General features: G+C 27.6%; 1 protein-coding gene across 1 annotated transcript; it reads left to right on the top strand.

Annotated features, from left to right (window-relative positions):
- The first annotated feature begins 17,451 nt into the window (after positions 1–17,451).
- LOC110671210 (uncharacterized) lies at positions 17,452–18,405 on the top strand. The gene is made up of 2 exons (XM_021833614.2): positions 17,452–17,683; positions 17,897–18,405. Exons 1-2 carry the CDS (start codon positions 17,557–17,559, stop codon positions 18,133–18,135), a joined length of 366 nt encoding a protein of 121 aa, XP_021689306.2. The 5' UTR covers positions 17,452–17,556; the 3' UTR covers positions 18,136–18,405.
- The last annotated feature ends 270 nt before the right edge of the window (positions 18,406–18,675 follow it).

The raw sequence follows: 18,675 nt of genomic DNA, 5'->3' as shown, positions 1-18,675 counted from the left end.
AGAGGCTACTCACGTCAGGTTTGTGCACAATAAACTTTATTTAAGCATTTTATCATTGAAAAATTGATTTAGTATGCATTATGAAATTTCTGTGTTAATTATGAGTTTAAGAATTTTTGTGTTGCCACTTTGTGAATGAAAAGGTGACTTTGGAAATTTAGTGTGATTTGCATGAAATATTTGAACAAATTGCTTTAAATTGATTTTGGATTCACACTTAGCATGACAGTGCCTTATTATTCCTCCTCCATTTATAGGATTGAGATCGATTATTTTCCTCCCTCTCTGGTTTACCAGTTGAGGTTGTAGATCGAATGAGTACTCATTAGCTAGCTAGCCACCTCCCTCATTGATTTTGATTAGTGGGGTTGTAGATTGCTTTGTCGTTGTGTACAACACAGTATTGATCAGAAATTTTGTGTTATGGCTTAAGTTGTGTATGAATTAGCAACACTGTGTTTATTAAATTATTTGATCAAAATTGTGCTATAATAAGTTTTGATAATTTGTGAAATATTTAAATTATGATTTATCGATTAATGTTTTATGTACTGCATTTTGAATTTTTATTGTGCACCACTAAGTATTTTTATACTCAGCGATAGCTTATTTTGCTGTCACAGATAAGGGCAAGGGGAAAGCAGCAGAGTGAGCTGCTATTGAGATAGAGGACTACATTGACCTTTTTGGTACGGGTATTTATTTATACCCTTGTAGTTATTTTGATGTAAATATTGTAATGTCATATGTATTAATGTAAAGTTGAGCAGTTGTACAGTAAATTGTTATATTGTTATTTTGGATTTTCTTTTTGTAAATGAAGATCTGTATTTGTAAATTAAGTACTATATGCAATGTGAACGAATTTATAAAGTATTTGAGATGACAAACTTTGGTTGAATTGTGTTAAATTGAGTTGTTTTGGTGTTGGGAGTTGTGAAAACAATTATTGAAAGTATTTTTACAAGTTTTTGAAGAACAATTTTCTCAAAATACAGACGGCACTCTACCGAAATTTTTTCAAAATTTGCAGACAAATAAAAATGGATAAAAATTTTTACTAGTTTTGAAACTTCAATTAAATGTTTTTAATTTCTACCAAAATGCTCACCACTTCCAAAAAGTAAGAAAATAGTTTTAAAATCTCTTGTAGTGTACTTAATGAGTTATCAGTAGGTGAAGTTCGGTAGTTCATTAGGTATTCTACGGGATCATGTTATGCCTTATAGAGGGGTAAGGTGTGACTAGTCAGGTGAGGGATGTCACAAAAATTGTCAGAGGAAATTTCGATCTTCATTGAAATCTCCTTGGCTTGATGTTCTTCTTTCCCTATGACACTCTCTTCAAACTCTTCATCATCTACCATAGCAAAAGGCATTGCAAGAGTGTCAAATTAAAATTCAAGATGATGCCTTTGTCCTACAAAATCTTTTACTAATTTGTCTTCAATCTTTTATATGAATATTGACCTCCTCATCAAGCATGTCGATTCATCTTGTTCACAATCTTTCTCTTCATCCTCTCCATCAGGTACAATAGATTTCATCATCATCATCATCATCATTATCATCATTTTTTTCAATAATGTTGACAGATTTCCTCTTTGGACATTCATTATACCTGCGTCCCATCTCATTGCACCTATATCATTTGACTAGAATGGCCTTAGCATAGGGATTATTGGTCTTAGAGAGTTAGAACTGCTGACTTTATTATTGATACTTGCAGGATTCTTAGCGATCTCCACATTTAAGGTTTTCTCCTTTTCAGTTCTAGCTTGGTGGTCATCTCTATCATATGTGGGATAATAAATTTGACGAGTCTTCACCTATAACATCATCTCAGCTTTCAAGGCCAAGTTCCTTGCTTTTGCATGCTCATAACTATTTGAATTTCAATTTTATCACGAATTGAAGGTTTTAATCCCCTTAAATATCTTACAACCCTCCCAGCTAACTGATTCCTTGCTATGAACCTCAAAAATTTTGCAATATATTCATTGACACTACGGGTTCAATTCGTGTCAGCAATTATGGTAAGATTCAAAGAGGTATTACTCATAATCAGGAGGTAGGAACCTTCCCCTCAACAATTGTTACATTCTCCTTCATAAAGTGATCGGATTGCACCCTTCTTGCGATCTAGCTTCCTTCAATCAATCTCACCATATGGAAGCTCCACCCTTCAATCGATAGGCCACTAGTTAGACCTTTCGTTTCTCTGGAATTTTAACATATTCGAAGAAACGATCTACTTCAGTTAACCAATCAAGAAACCTTCAATATCAAGATCTCCATTAAAGGTAGGAATATCCATCTTCAATTTAAACTCATCATCCCTCTTGTAGTTGTGTTGGAGGTTTCGGCCAACTCTCCTTTGTCCTTGGCGTGCACCATGCCCCAAGTCCATTTCCTCATCATAGCTTGTATCATCATCATAGCTCCACCAGCTTGAATAGGTTCTTGATTCCTATTTTCACAAACATTCAACCTACTGCACAATTGTTCTTGGATCTCTTATAATTGTTGCATAATTTTTGTTATAGAGTTTCACTGCTCTTCGATTGCTCTCCAAACAATTGGTAACCCCTGATCACCATCACGAGGTTGATTGCCACCACCACCACCAGTATTGGCCATCGTAATGAGGGTGAAATCTTTACTCTGATACCACGTAATGCAGTGTGTAGCGCGGAAAATGATCGATACATGATTAAATCCTTGAAAGTAAACAAGATCTAATCAAAGATCTTAAAATAAATAAGACTTAATCCAAACTCTAAGATAAATAAAGCAAATACAGCTTTATTGAAAATTTAAGAAATAAAAAAAGTTACAAAATCTAAATATAATAGGGAGTATTTATAGGGTTTGATAGTCCTAAACTAATTAGAATAAGATAACTATTATCTAGGAGTTTTAAATAAATATAAATACAATAGAAAATCTAGATAGAATAGGAAAATAACCAATCCTAATTGAAATTAGATAACTAATAATTATTCCTATTAAAATAAAATAAAATAAAGTAAATTAATGCTCCACATCATTATTCTTTAATTAGAAAAATATTTTCTGTTAACCTATTTTTTTAAATGATTCAAATACTTAAAAATGTGAAAAATATTTTTTAGAAAAATATTTGACAAGAGAAACAAAGAAGCATTTTGTTTTTAACTTTTCTAGAAGATGAATGTGAATGTAGAATATAAAGAAAAATGAATGTGAACATATTTGGAATCAATGCTTGTTGCTGGCTTTAGATAAAATTGCAAGGAATTGGAATCTTTCTGGCCGTAGCTTGGGAGATGCATGTTGCTTCATTGGTGCAACCTTTATTGTATCCTTCAAGCCATAATCCATAAAAGGAAAAAGGTTCCTTATTCTCCAAGCCAAAAAGAATACGAGTCATTCTTCTTTTTAGGTTAATGTTTGGTCGGTGGGATTTGGATGAGGAATTTTGAAAAATTTATAGATTTGTTCATACTTTATTATTTAATTGAGAAAAAAAGTAGGTTATTAAAATCTATATCCACTTAAATTTCTCAAAATAGTGTATTTTAAAATCATCCATAGAATATGAGATTTTATAAAATTTCTCATTTTATTTCTGTAGTATTAAAATTTATGACATGATAGAATAATTAAGAATATTTATAATTAATTTACAAATTTATCATCTTGTTTATATATACAATATGCGCACATATAACCACACACACACATACACACACATATATATGAAGAGGGGACATTGACATTACTAATAATACCCTCTATTATTTATATTATTTATAAAAATGCCAATAAAACATATCTATAATACAATTGTATATATTTTTCATTAATAACATAAATTAGTAACGAAAATCTGTCGCTACAGTATATCCATCACTAATACTTTCAATAACGAGAAGTTATTATATACAAAGTTGTCCCTAATAATTTTTATTGACAACTTTCTATTGCTAATACTTTCAGTAGCAAGAGGTTATTCTATACAACTATGTCGCTAATAATGTTTAGTGACAAGTTATCAATTGCTAATACTTTTAGCAATGAAAAGCTATTTAATATAAATTTATCGCTAATAATTTTTAGTGACGACTTGTCCGTCACTAAATCTATAAATAATTTCAATTTCTAATATTATTATATTTAATATAAATTAAAATTTTAATATTATTTTAATAGTAATTATACTTATAATAAAAATTTTATTAATCTTATTTTCTTAATTATATAAGTATTATCAATTCATTAAAAATTATTTAATTTATCACAATAAAATTAATAAACATTAAGTGCTAAATCTCACTTATACTAATTTTTTTTAATTATTCTAAATATTTTTCAAACTTATAATGTTAAATTATAAAATTACTATTAAAAAATAATTGTTTAGTTAACATAATTATAAAATTACTATCAAAAATTAACTATTTAATTTAAAAAATTGTATCTATATCAAGAGATATAAAACTCTAATCCTATTCAATGACTTGCTATAAATTTGCAACTATTTTTTTTTAAATATTAGTAACTGATAGCTTTACATTTACACACTCTATTTTTGTGTAATAAGATTCGAGTTTAATTAACTTTGACTTATATTGTGATTTTTTCTTTTTTCACTATATATATATTTTTTTATTTTTTTCCTCCAATGGCTAAAATTTATTTATAAGTTTTTAAATTTTTTTTAGTTTTTATATGTTACATGTATCATTCTTATTAGGACAGTTACACGTGAATGTGATTACTATGACTTTGATATTATTACCAATATCAAATGAAATTAATATCTTTACAAATTCAATGATATTTATATAGTTTAAAATATATTAATTTTCCTATTTTTTCATGTTTGATATCGATACACCCTAGAATATTTGGGATGATTAATATTATTTTTATATAAAAGTGCATTTTACATGTGATTTTATGAGATTTTAATTTCTTGAGTCTATTTAGTTTAAATGTAAATTAATTATAATTTATTAATATCCTTTATGCATGTGCAAGAGCATTTTTTTTATTTTTAATTTATTAGTCAATCTTGGATAGGTTATTGTTGACTTTAACTATAAGGTTATGAGAAAGTCTAATTATATTTTTGTATATATTTGAGTAAAAAGTTATGCTCCTCTCAATATTAATTTTAATTTGTTATAATTTAATATATTATTTAATATATTTAATAAGTATTTTTATTTTTTAAACTATAGATTATATTATATATGTTATAGATATATGATAGATTAAAATATAAATATAAATTTAATAATGTATTTTTAATTAATTCATATTAATTATATAATTAAATTCTAAGAAGTCAATTTTTTTTCTTTTCCTTTTCATATATTCCTCTCATTTATATATTTTTTTTAAATTTAAAATATAACAACTTAAAATTAATGTTGAGAGGAGCATATCTTTTCACATAAATATATGCCAAAAATATAATTGGGCTTTCTTATAATCTTATGGTTAAAATAAACAACCTACCTAAGATTAACTAATAAATTAAAAATAAAAATATTTTCATGAACATGAGGATATTAACAAATTAAAATTTATCTACATTTAAACTAAATACACTTAAGAAATGTAAAATGTCATGCAATCACATGTAAAATGCACTTTTTATAGAAAAATGATATTAATCATCCCAAATATTATAGAATACATCAATATTAAACATAAAAAAAAAAAAGAAAAATCTATCTAAAAGGAAAATCAATTTATCTTAGCATATATAAATATCATTGAATTTGGAAGGACATTAGTTTCATTTGATGTTGGTAATAATAATAAATCCTAGTAATTGCATTTACATGCATTTACCCTCATAAAAATAATAGTTGTGATATATAAAAACTTAAAATATTTAAAGACTTATAAATAGATTTTGCTCGTTGAAAAAAAAAAGCACAAAAATAGAGTGAAAAAAAGAAAAAAAAAATCACATTATAAGTCACAGTTAATTAAATTCGAGTTTTATTCCATGAAAATTGAGTGTATAAATGTAAAGACTATCCATTGCTAATATTAAAAAAAATTGTTATAAATTTATAACAAATAAAATATTTTTCACTACATAGGATTAGAATTTTATATATATAATATATATTTTTATTTAATTAATTGGTTAGTTTTTAATAATAATTTTATAATTATATTAATTAGATAGTTATTTTTAATAGTAATTTTATGATTTAATATTATAAGTTTGTAAATATTTAGAACAATTAAAACAAAAAATTAGTATGAATGAGATTTGATATTTAATGTTGTTTATTAATTTTATTGTAATAAGCTAAATAACTTTTAATTAATTAATAATACTTATAGGATTAAAAATATAGAATTGTAATAGGATTTTAGTAGAAGTGTAATTAATATTAAAATAATATTAAACTTTTAATTTATATTAATTATAGTAATATTAAAAATAAAAATTATTTATATATTTAGTGACAGATAAGTCATAGCTAGAAATTAGTAGCGAGCAATTTATATTGAATAGCTTAAAGAATTAGTGATGGATAACTTATCGCTAAAAATTATTAGTGACAAATATGTATAAAACAACTTCTCATTGCTAATAAATACCTGTTAGCACCAGTCGCTGTTAACATCAATCGCAGGGACAATACCTTTGGAGTCCAGCGTCCCACATCGGTTAGGAGTCAAGGGGCTAGGTCGCTTATAAGCACTAGTCTCCCCTCTCTCCCCTCGAGGTGCATTTTCAGGATAAAACCCCCTTGAGTTGCTGTTAGCACCAGTCACGGAGACAATATCTCTGGAGCAGAGCCTAGCCCATGGCGCGGATCTGGCACATCAACATTGGCACAGTCTGTGGGAAACGTGGCCATGTGCCTCTTCCCAAGCCCCTTGACTTGGGGAGGCTATGTTGATGCCCAACGTCCCATATCGATTAGGAGTTGAGGGGCTAGGGTGCTTATGAGCACTAGTCTTCCCTCTCTCCTCTAGAGGCACCTTTTCAGGATAAAATCCCTCTAGGTCACTGTTAGCACCAGTCGCGGGGACTAGGGCTGTGCACGGTTCTTGGGGGAATCGAACCGAACCGAACCGAAAAGCCGTATCAAACTGACAGGAACCATACCAAACTAAAATTATTTTGATACTTTGGTTCGGTTCTAGTTCTTCACTAAAAACTGAACCCGAACCGTACCAAAATTGAACCGAAATCATACCGAACCGGAACTGAACCGAGAACCGAATTTATATATATATGTTTTTCTATGTTTTTTTAGATGTATTATATATTTTTAATATAATTATATATGCATATGTATGTATATAAAATTATGAACTAAATACAACATAATACTATATTTCATTTTTTTATATTTTCTTAATAATTTTAGTTATAAATATATTAAATTACCTTATCATTCTTAATTATAAATATACTATTATCTTATATTAATATATATATATATATATATATATATATATATATATATATATATATATTAATTCTTAATTATATTTGTATCTTATAGTTAAATATTATATGATTAATAAATAGTTAAAATGTATATTATATGATATACTATTATATTATATAATATATTTAATCTTAAGTTATATATACACCTTATAATTAAAGATTATATAATTTAGGTAGAGCTAAAAGATATATTATGTATTAATAACTCAATTCAAAACTTAAATGCTAATTCAAGCATGACTTTTTAAGGAAATAATTACATAAAATTATTTTAAAAACCGAGAACTGAACCATACCGAACTGAACCGAAACTAAAGAACCGAGAACTGTACTAAACTGAAACTGAAACAATGAAGAACCAAACCAGAACTGCACCAAAATTTTGAAATTTCGATTCGGTTCCGGTTCCTAAGCAAATTCCGAACTGAACTGAAATCGAATACCCCTAGCGGGGACAATACCTCTAGAGCGGGGCTAAGCCCATGGCGCGGATTTAGTACATCAACACTCCCCTCTATCATACATTTAAAAAAAAATAAAAATACTTATTAAATATATTAAGTAAGTTTTAAAATTATTTGTAGTAAACAATATGATAATGTAAAATTTCAAGATATTAATATAACGAAAATAAAAATTTCATAATGATAATGCACTCAAGTATTATATTATTATTATTACTATTATATATAACGTATAACTTCTTTAATAGCATTAAAATGAAGTGATCATATAATGTTTCCAAAAAAAATGAAAAATTGTTAAAAATAATTATACACAGGGTTCTCACCCTGAACCAGAATTAGAGATTGATTTAGCAGGGCTAATCCACCTTCGAATTCGAGAAGGAAACAAGTGAGTTAAACAACTAAATTCTACTTGGTTCATAAATGAAATTGATATACGTGTTAACTCTCCATATCTTATTTTCATGTGTAGGTTTTCTGTTGGATCTGCAACAGCTCGAGTGATCATGAATTCCTTTAAGCAGCAAATACACCCTGCGGGTGTCATGTGGAAGACTGTTCCAAAAGAAACTAAGGACTTTTACTGGGAGGAATTCAAGGTAACATCTATTTTAGTTTTCTTTTAATTATTATTTTTGATGTTTTTAAATATAGAAATCACTAAAAATATGTACTATTATATATTGCAGAAAAAATATTATTGGACTACTACTGAGGAACCAGGGGTAAAGGGTTGCTGGCAAGCAAAGGCTGCTGAATGGTACAAGGACATGATATCTGATTTCAAGGTGAAGAGAAAAAGGCCCCAATATGTTAGTGAAGAAGGATGGGCTCGAATTAAGCAGCATTGGGAGGACCCTTCTATCATTCGATGATTTGAGGCTAATTCGAGAAACCGTCGTGGTGCTGTAGATGGTCTAGGGTCATCCACCTACACAGGTGGATCTATATCATTTCAAGAATGGTCGGATAGAATGGTGAGCTTTTCATAAATAGATATTAGATATTTAATTTTCATCTAAATTTAAATTTATTTTCCCATATACATATTTAGTTCATTAATTATTATGTAATAAGAAAATATGATTATTGTTGATGGAATTGTCACTGAATAATTGTTTGGATTGATATGAGATTGAGTTATCATATATTTGTTGATTTCTGACAGGACAAAATGTCAAAAATATAAGGGAAACTCTATCCATTTTTTTTTTCGAAATAGATTTCTTGAATTTATTATAGTTTATTCCTGATAATTGTTTATTTATATGTTATAGGAGAAAGATTTGGGTCGAAAGCCCAATTGGTATGAGTTAGTTGTTCAAACTCATACTCGCAATCATGACAAAGAATGATTTGTGGACGAAAAGTCCAGGCAAATAAATGTAGGTACTTAATTATTTATTTCAAATAAACTAATTTTTCTATTGTATTATATCATAAATTAATACAATTTTTCCTATTTTTTACATACAGGAAGCGATACTGGCTAGAAGGGAAGAGCTCCAACAAACTACACCTAATGACATTGATGAGAATCAAATTTATTTGGATATTGTTGAGGCTGGCCATAAGAGACGAATGATGTATGGGCTTGGATCAGAATCATTTGTGATTTACCCTTCACATCGAGCATCTTCTTCTGGGGGTCCTCATCACATGATCCTTAATCTGCTGTTTTACAACAAGTAGATCATTTGAAGAAGCAACTTGAAGAAGAGAGGCAAAAGAGGCAAGCAGAGAAACAAGCTATTATAGAGCAACTTGAAGAAGAGAGGCAACAGAGGCAAGTGGAGAAGCAAGCTATCACGGAACAATTTAAGACGCATTTGGAAGACATGAGACAATCAATATTGGAGGAGATGATGAGATTAATCAGAGGCTTACCAATAACTCTACCTCCAACTTTGCCTCCACCTCCACCTGATCAGGATTGATGGTTTTGTATCTTAACTTTAACTTATTAAATTTTAATATTTTTATATTCCTAGTTTATATTTATTTTATAACATTTACGAAGTAGTATTATTATTAATAATATTATTGGATTTTATTATTATTATTATTATTATTATTATTATTATTATTATTATTTGCATTTGTTATGCATTATTTATTTTTAAACCATTAATAATTAAAATTTAATGCATAAAAAAACTTTTAAAAAATTTTACCAAAGAAAAAAATGGTAGGTAAAAATTATAAAAATTATTAATAAAAAATTACCAACCAAAACTATTTGATAGGTAAATATTTTTTAAATAATATAAAAAACTTACCTACCAAAAAAAAGTAGTAGGTAAATATTTTTAAAAAATCATTAAAAAATTTACCTACAAAATAAAGTGGTAGGTAAAATTTTTTAAAAATTATTAAAAATTATTACCGACCAAAAAATTGATTGGTAATTCTTAGTCGCTAAATTCATTTTACCTACCATATCTTTTTTGTCGATAATTAGCGATAAAAAGTTTAGTTGGTAAATGGTCGGTAATTCATTTTTGCTTATGACCCTCCCACAAAATTACTTTTGAAAAAATCTCAATTTCGCTACGAATTTTTTTATCTGTAAAATTACCTACAAACGCTATTTCATTGGTGAAAATCACCTACGCATGAATTTGTGGACGAAAAAAATTCCATCGGTAATTCGTTGATAATCTTAATTACATACAAAATATAAACAAATTTGATCAGTAATTTTCATTGCTATTTTTTTAATTTCTTGTAGTGTGTGAATTTAAGAATACAATAAGAATTTGTTTCCTGAAATTATTTTTCTCCAATATTTACTATATTCTTATTATATATAGAAAATTCGCATGAATTATTTTATCATTTTTTTATCAATATATAGTTTATTATTTTATACAATATTTTTTAAATTGAATTAAAAAAATTTTTTGACCCATTAACTCGATTTTTGGGCTCCGCCCCCTACTTAACACCAATACAATCTCTAGCCAAGGAAAAATTATAGAGTACATTGTTATTCTTCCATGTTAAATATTCTACATGAAATGATAAATTAATAAAAGACAAACACCTATACATAGTAAATCTCAAAAAGTTATAACCACCAGTTAGGCTTCTTCTTTTTCTTTCTTTTTTTTTTTTTTTTTTTAAGAAAAGATGACTGCAATTGTATAATTTTCATCATTTTATTAATTTGTCATATCATGTAATGTGCTGAAATGATATGGTCGCTTTACTCTGGCGAAGTGCCTTTAACCTCCGCAATTATAGCAGGTCCCGCCAACACAGGACAATCAATTTTATTCTAATTTAATTTACTTATTTTAATCTATATTTAATTCATCTATAACTTGCAATTTTCTATTTATAATGTATGTAGATATAATAATTTATTAATCGATTAATAGATAATAATAATAATAATAATTAATATATATAAATATATGAAAAGTAAACCCCAAAACGGATAAAAATATTTAAATTTATATTTTTTATTATATTGTAAAATTTAAATCCATAATTTATAATTTTCTAAAAAATAAATAACAAAAAATAAGTAATTAATTAGTACAAATATTGAAAGATTGTTATTATCATCCATTAATTTATGGTATTATTGTTTTAAAAAAATCCTACAAAGATAATAATTATTCTTGTTATTGTTATGAGATAAGCTTAGAATTTTTAACAAAATATTTTTTAACTTTTTATTGTAAAATTTTATAAATTTTAATATACTATAATTTTAGGAATTTTAACATGCAAGCTACGTTATAAAAAATAATAGTTAAAATAAAAGCTTTTCATCTTGCGTTCAACTCAAATTTTGATCCAACCAATAAGATAAGAGTAACTAATAACAATTTTTCTAATAAAAATTCTTATATACAAAAAAATTAAATCTCAAATATAAATAATTTGAAATATACGTTATAAAAAACACTAGTTAAAATAAAAGCTTTTCATCTTACATCCGACGCCAATTTTTTCCAACCAATAAAATAAGAGCAACTGGTAACCACTTTTTTAATAAAATTTATAAATAAGAAATAGCATCTTATGCTATATAAATTTAAGAGTTAGAATTATTTTAAAATTTTATTTTTATTACTATTTTATTAATTAATTTTAAATATAAATTGTTTAGCAACACTAATAATATAATTTAAGAATGCTAATTAGTGTCCTTAATTAAATGTTTACCAACACTTTCTTAAGCATCGACGCTTGCATTACTACAAGTACGATCGCCTCATATTTTTATTACATAAGAGTGTTGGTGACATTTTTTCTATGAGCGTCACCAAATGACCAACGCATTAACTCTTTAGCATTGCCATTTTAATTACACTATACATTCATAGTGCCGTAAACATGACGTTGCTTTACTATAAGCGTCACCACATTAGGGTCACATAGGTTCATTAGTGTTGTCATGTGAACTATAATTAATCTTTAGCGTCCTAAAATTGAGCACACATATTAATGGTTGCGTCCTCAGTTGGCAACACTATACATGCCTAGTGTCCCAAATGTGGCGACACTTGTTCTATAAGCATCCCAAAATGAACGACTCATAATTATAATTACTCCCCAATTAGCTAAACTATGAATGTATAATGTTCCGAATTTGGTGACACTTATTGTAAAAATGTTTCAAAATGGACAAACATTATTTAAGTAGCGTCCACAAATAGCGATGCAAATGCATAGTTAATCACAAAAGTTTCACAACATTTTTTTTTGCTGACAGTGTTTTCATACTAATTAATTTTTTTAATTAATATTTTTAGAGCTATGAAATACCTTTATGATTGAAACCATATACAATATAATTTTTCTCAAAAACACACATATATGTATAATGAAAATATAAAATATATTTATGTATCGAATTTAGTTAAGCAATATTTGCTTACAAAATGAATTAAATCCTGATAAAAAATAATTATCCTAATGACATATGAATTACTTCCCTAAATAGAGGCCAAAATTACTGAAATTTTGACAATATGAACTTTGCCCGAATCAGACAGAGATTGAGAGGAAGAGTGACAACAACAAAGATCAAGAGGGAGAAGGAAAATGAGAGAGAGAGAGAGAGAGAGAGAGAGAGAGAGAGAGAGAGAGAGAGGAAGATTGAGATCGACTAATTACTATGGTTGTGTCTAGGACATAGAAGAACCACAGGGGAGAGAGATAGAAAGAGAAAGAGAAGTTATTTTCATTATTCATCGCTTGGGCTTTGTTTGTGAGAAGGTTGTGCAAGGTAAAGAAGTTTTATGAATTTATATTCAATAGAGTTTAAAATTTTTAAAAATTTAATTATAGCTAAATAAATAAAATTAATGGATTAACATATTTGTTATTCAAAATTTTCAAATATTTCAAATATAATTAAGTAGTGAATAGAAATATTTTGAAATATTTCCAAAGAAAATCTTAGTTAAGGAGTATATATATGTACACACACATACGCGCGCACAGTACCTTAAACCTTAGCCTTTGTTGGTCACCATGGGGGAGTTATCAGCGTCGTTTAGTTATTTTTGATAGGCAAGAAATTTTATTAATAATAATGGAAAAGAGGAGGAGAAAGAACTCCCTCTTACATATTAGAAGGCAAAATCAAAGAGAATCCAACCTAAATATCCACATCCGACTCACCAAATGAGAAAGAACAAAGCATAGCAATTTACATGGAAGGCAACTGACACAACTTTACTATGTATTCCACAAAGATCTAACTAGACAAATGCCGTCTTCAACCCAAAGAGAGCCCACCATGCCACTATCATAGACCCAAACAGCTTATGCTTTTAGATTAAAAAAAGAGCTATCAAGCTTGACAAATCATCCCAGGATTCCAGCTGATCATAAAAGCACTGTCAGATTGAGAGACTCATTGAAGCCTATCAACAAACCTTGAATGCTCATATTTAAACTCCAGAAGAAAGCCAAACAAAACAACAAGAAGACTCAAGAAGAAAGACCATTCACCAAAAACTCACTATAGCTCAAAAATCCACATTAAAACCAAACTCCATCTCTACCCATACAACACCAACATAATAGAAATTATGAAGAAAATCACAACAAAGAAAAAAGAGCCCAGTGGAGGATAGGCGCAGACGAGATAGCGAAAATAAAAAGGATAAAACCCCAACAAATTGCAGCAACAACCAAACCCAAAGCCTAAAAATAAATAATTCCATAAATTAAAAGTCCAATAAAACCACCAAGATGTTAATGCGTGCTCAGTTGCAGGTTGAGAGATTTGAATTGAACTGTGACTTGACTTTTTTAGGAAAAAAAGGAAGACAAGCAGGAGGTCAACCTCACCCAGACAAAACATCGAATGCAAGATAGGCCAAATAGAATAGCCAAATAGAACACTGAACAAAAGGAGGTCAAACCCAATAAAACTTACATCTGCACCAGGTGATAGGAAGCCAAAAAACAAAGGACGACAAAAACAACAGAAAAAATTGCCAAAACACAATCAAAGATATAGGAGAATGACACTGAACCATGAGAAAACTAAATGCTCAATTGCAACAGAGGAAGACAACAAAAGCAAACCTACCCAAAAATAATGGAAACCAAACACAATAAAAATAACATCAACCGAAGCAATTCATTTGAGGTCTTTAATTGCTTCAATCCAACATCAGCAGAAGCAACATCAGCGTCGTTTAGTTGCAAGGAAGCTTACTGATTCTGGAGGGGTGGGCTACCTGAGAAACAGGAGGGGAAAGGGGGTTACAAGGTTTACACTGTTTTGAAAAATCTCTCTCCTTTTTTCCTTAAACAAAAATAAAATTAAAATAATAATTTAAAAATAAATATTTTTTTAGAATATCTTTACTAAAACCAAAATTTAGTAGATTAATATTTTAATATTCTTAAATTTTAATTTAAAATTTTTTTACAATTCTCATCCTCATAATTTATATATGTGAAAGCTAAAACATTAATTTTGCCTAATTTCAAAACTTTTAAAGAAGAGAGAATTATTTGAATTAGAAATTTTTTTTTGAATTTGGAAATAAATATATAATTACTAAATTATTAATTTAATAGTTATGTATTTATATAATTAATATTTAATGTCATGCAAAGAATATATATATATATATATATATTTTAAGTCCGATCATATTGGAAAATTTTGTCCATGATATAGATTATTAATGATTTTGAGTTTTGGAGAATGCTTGTAGTATTAGGTTATGGGTCTCATGAATCAAAGCATCCAAAGAGCTGTATATGAAGGATTGGTTGAGCGTTTAGGCGTTCAACTCTTGATGCATTTTATCTCGAATTCGAATTTCATTGTTGGAGTTCCTTGTGGGTGGGCGATACGATTGTGAATTTTCAATTGTCCATAAGCTCTCCCTAGCCTTAGAATGGGATACTAATTTTTTTCTTAATATATACTATTTTTGTTATCATTTGAGAATAATATAGTAGTACCATAATATATTGATTTTAATATCTAATTAAATTTAATCATTCTTTGTAATTATAAATTACTATAATTGGATTTTATTCAAAATTAAAGTTGGTTTACGTGTAATAAAATTTGATTGACTTTTTTTACATAATCATTTTTTATTTCAATAGTCAATAAAATTTGATCTTTCAATATCGTAATAATAAATTACTATAATTTTTTAATTCACCTCATTATTTTCTTCCTTCTTTCTTTAATATATTACTAGTTTTGGAAGCACATGCAACTTAAAGCCCATGCATTTACACGTATATCAAATTAATAAATAAAATATGATACAATATAATTATATTAAAATTATATAAAATATTTAAAAAAATAAAAATAAATATATAGTTTATTTTTTTTTATTTGACATAATTTGATACAATTTTCAGTTTAATCGTCAATAAAAAAAAATTAGAATTGTATTAAAACAATAAAATAAGTTAGTACATATGTGGTTCAATTTTTACAATACTGATTTTTTTTATATGATTTTTAGTTTTTAAATATTGATTTTTATAATTCGTGCGCACCCTACTTTTAATATTAAAGAAAATAAAATTACAAAAACTAATATATATAATAATATAAATATCCATCTAATTAAATTATATATAATGCTAGCTCTACAACAGCATTATATATATATATAAAGGAGCATCCAATTAAAGAGCTTGCGTGGAAGGAGAAAAAGGAGGTTGCAAGTATCATATTCCACAATTTCGGTTAGATCTTCCTTTTGAGCGTATGACAATCAAATATAAAGTAGATAGATGCTTTCAAAGGAAAATCGCCCAATTAAATGTCACGCTCGACTCTCCTTTGCCAAGAGAATAAACAGATCCTGAAAACCAATACAGAAATAAATTACAATTCCTTACATCTGTTGTTTAGATTTTAATTTTTTTTTTCCCTTTAAGAATGAATATAACTAAAAAACTATTAGGGTTCATTTAGAAATCCACGCATTTGATTATTCTAAATTTTATAATCAAAATAATTATATAATACTTTGCCATTGTATAATACACATATAATTCTGAAACTTCTAAGTAACCATAACATAGGGTTTTAAGAAAACAACAATCAAATTTTGATGTTTTATAAGCATAAAAAAAATAATAATAATAACAAACTTTACTTGTTTTGAATCGCACATGCTGTTTACGTACTTCCATTTTAAAGTGAAATTAAGTTCACGGAGCTCTTAGATTACTTATAATTGACATTTTTACTTTATACCTCTTAATTATGAATTATACTATAAAATTTTAATTATTTCTAATTCTTATCGAAAATTCGGCAATATTTTCCTTATAAATTGAACCTTTTCCCTTGTTCAAACACAAATTTCAACAACCAATTGATTTGAGATAAATGCCCATCCAAAATTACACACATAATAATAATAATAATAATAATAATAATAATAATAATAATAATAATAATAATAATAATAATAATAATCCATCCTTTAACTCATTTTATTTTCTTTTCCAAAGAATACCTTAATTATTAACATACTCTTCCATCTATCACTTCTTAATTTCTAAATCATGAATATGGTAGTAATTCATTTAATCAACCTCAATTACAACCACACAATCAAAATTGATTTAATAATAATAAAGTAGATATTTGACTATATATATATTATCAGCTTTCATTTATTAAGATTAAATTATTCTTTTAGTCATTGAAAATGCATTTTCTCGTATTAGTCTAATGCATTCTCACTAAAAAATTTATAATTTTAAAGTGTTTCTCAGCAGAATCAAATTATGCTTGATAAGCAACATACTCTCACCTTTCCACACCATAATCAATTAATTAACCGATCAAAATCTCATGCTGTCTCAAAAGAATGAATTGAATAAACAAAGTAAAAAGTGAAAACAGAGATTGGCTTTAACATCGTCAATGCATGGTTCTCATTGAAAAAGAACATATTCACTTAACTTTGTGCAATTTGAGCCACTAAACTGAAAACTCTCTTTGCTTTTTATTGCCTCAACAGCCAGAAGAAATCTTATAAAACCACTACAAAACCTGATTATTACCATTACCAAGTGCCAATCACACCTCTCTAACCCTTCTCCCTACAAATTGAAGTATTCAAAGGTAATTTTTAACATGAAGAGAGAAATTTTCGCATGGTTATTCTTCATCATTTTTTTTAAGGCCCTTTCATATTGTGCATGTGAAATTTCTATCACCCCACAGCAGCACCTACCCATGACTAGGGCAAAACAGCTCAAGGGTAAGTTTTTATCTATCTTTTTCCCTTATAATAAAGAAAACGAGTTACTTACCAATTAGTTTTAGGTCAGTGTTATTAGACTCATCTCTAGTACTATAAGGTTACATTTGGAAAAAAAAAAAAAGTTGAGTATTGAATGTGTGACATTATTTATAACTATTTGATGACATGTATACTTGGGAGATAAAATTCAACATAGTCTTGTGCTTGCAGAAGTATATGAATCAATTGCCAGATTGACAAGCAAAGACTATCCAAGAACACTAGAGAGACAGGGTTTGCATGAAGTTGATGCAAAGAGCTTCCAAAAGTTAGCAAAAGGAGTTTATGGTGGTGCAGATGTTCTTCGTCCTCGATCTAAATCCAAAAATGGAGCTACTGCTTTACACATGAAATCCTCTGCCCTCTTCTCAGCAACACTTGGGTTGATAATTTATGTTGTCTTCTTTTGATTGTTAATTGGAAGGGGCGACTTCTTTGGGATACGATTAAGAAGCAACTTAATTTGGATAAAAAAAAAAAGAAGAAGAAGAAAGAAAAAGATGGTAATTGTATTGGTATATTTTGCTTTTATTTAGAGTAAATGTTGTATTTTCTTCTTGTTGAATGGGTGTGAGTGAAATTGCTTGTGCATACAATATATCCTTTCCTTCTTGATCATCCAATTCAATCTCCAGATTCCATGGGAGAAGAAGCAATTATTGAAGATTGCTTTTAATTAATTTGTTACTGATTGGCCTAATTGTACCTATCATATCTTATTTCCCATATTAAAGTATGAGACATATGCATAGACTATATATTTCACATTTTGAAAAAATAATATTACAATCACGATATTTGTACAGTTTTTTTTTAACCCCCTATTCTAAATTGGGTTACAACTAACATGTAATTTTTATTTTTATAACATATATAGAAGGAGGAGGAAATTCATGTTGTTTGTCCATTTTCCTTGGGTATAAGAGAGAATACTAGGTGAGTTGTTTTGG

The sequence above is a fragment of the Hevea brasiliensis genome, unplaced genomic scaffold (assembly GCF_030052815.1).
Source record: "Hevea brasiliensis isolate MT/VB/25A 57/8 unplaced genomic scaffold, ASM3005281v1 Scaf130, whole genome shotgun sequence".
In the NCBI taxonomy this organism is placed as follows: domain Eukaryota; kingdom Viridiplantae; phylum Streptophyta; class Magnoliopsida; order Malpighiales; family Euphorbiaceae; genus Hevea; species Hevea brasiliensis.
This window is presented reverse-complemented; position numbering and strand designations above follow the sequence as displayed.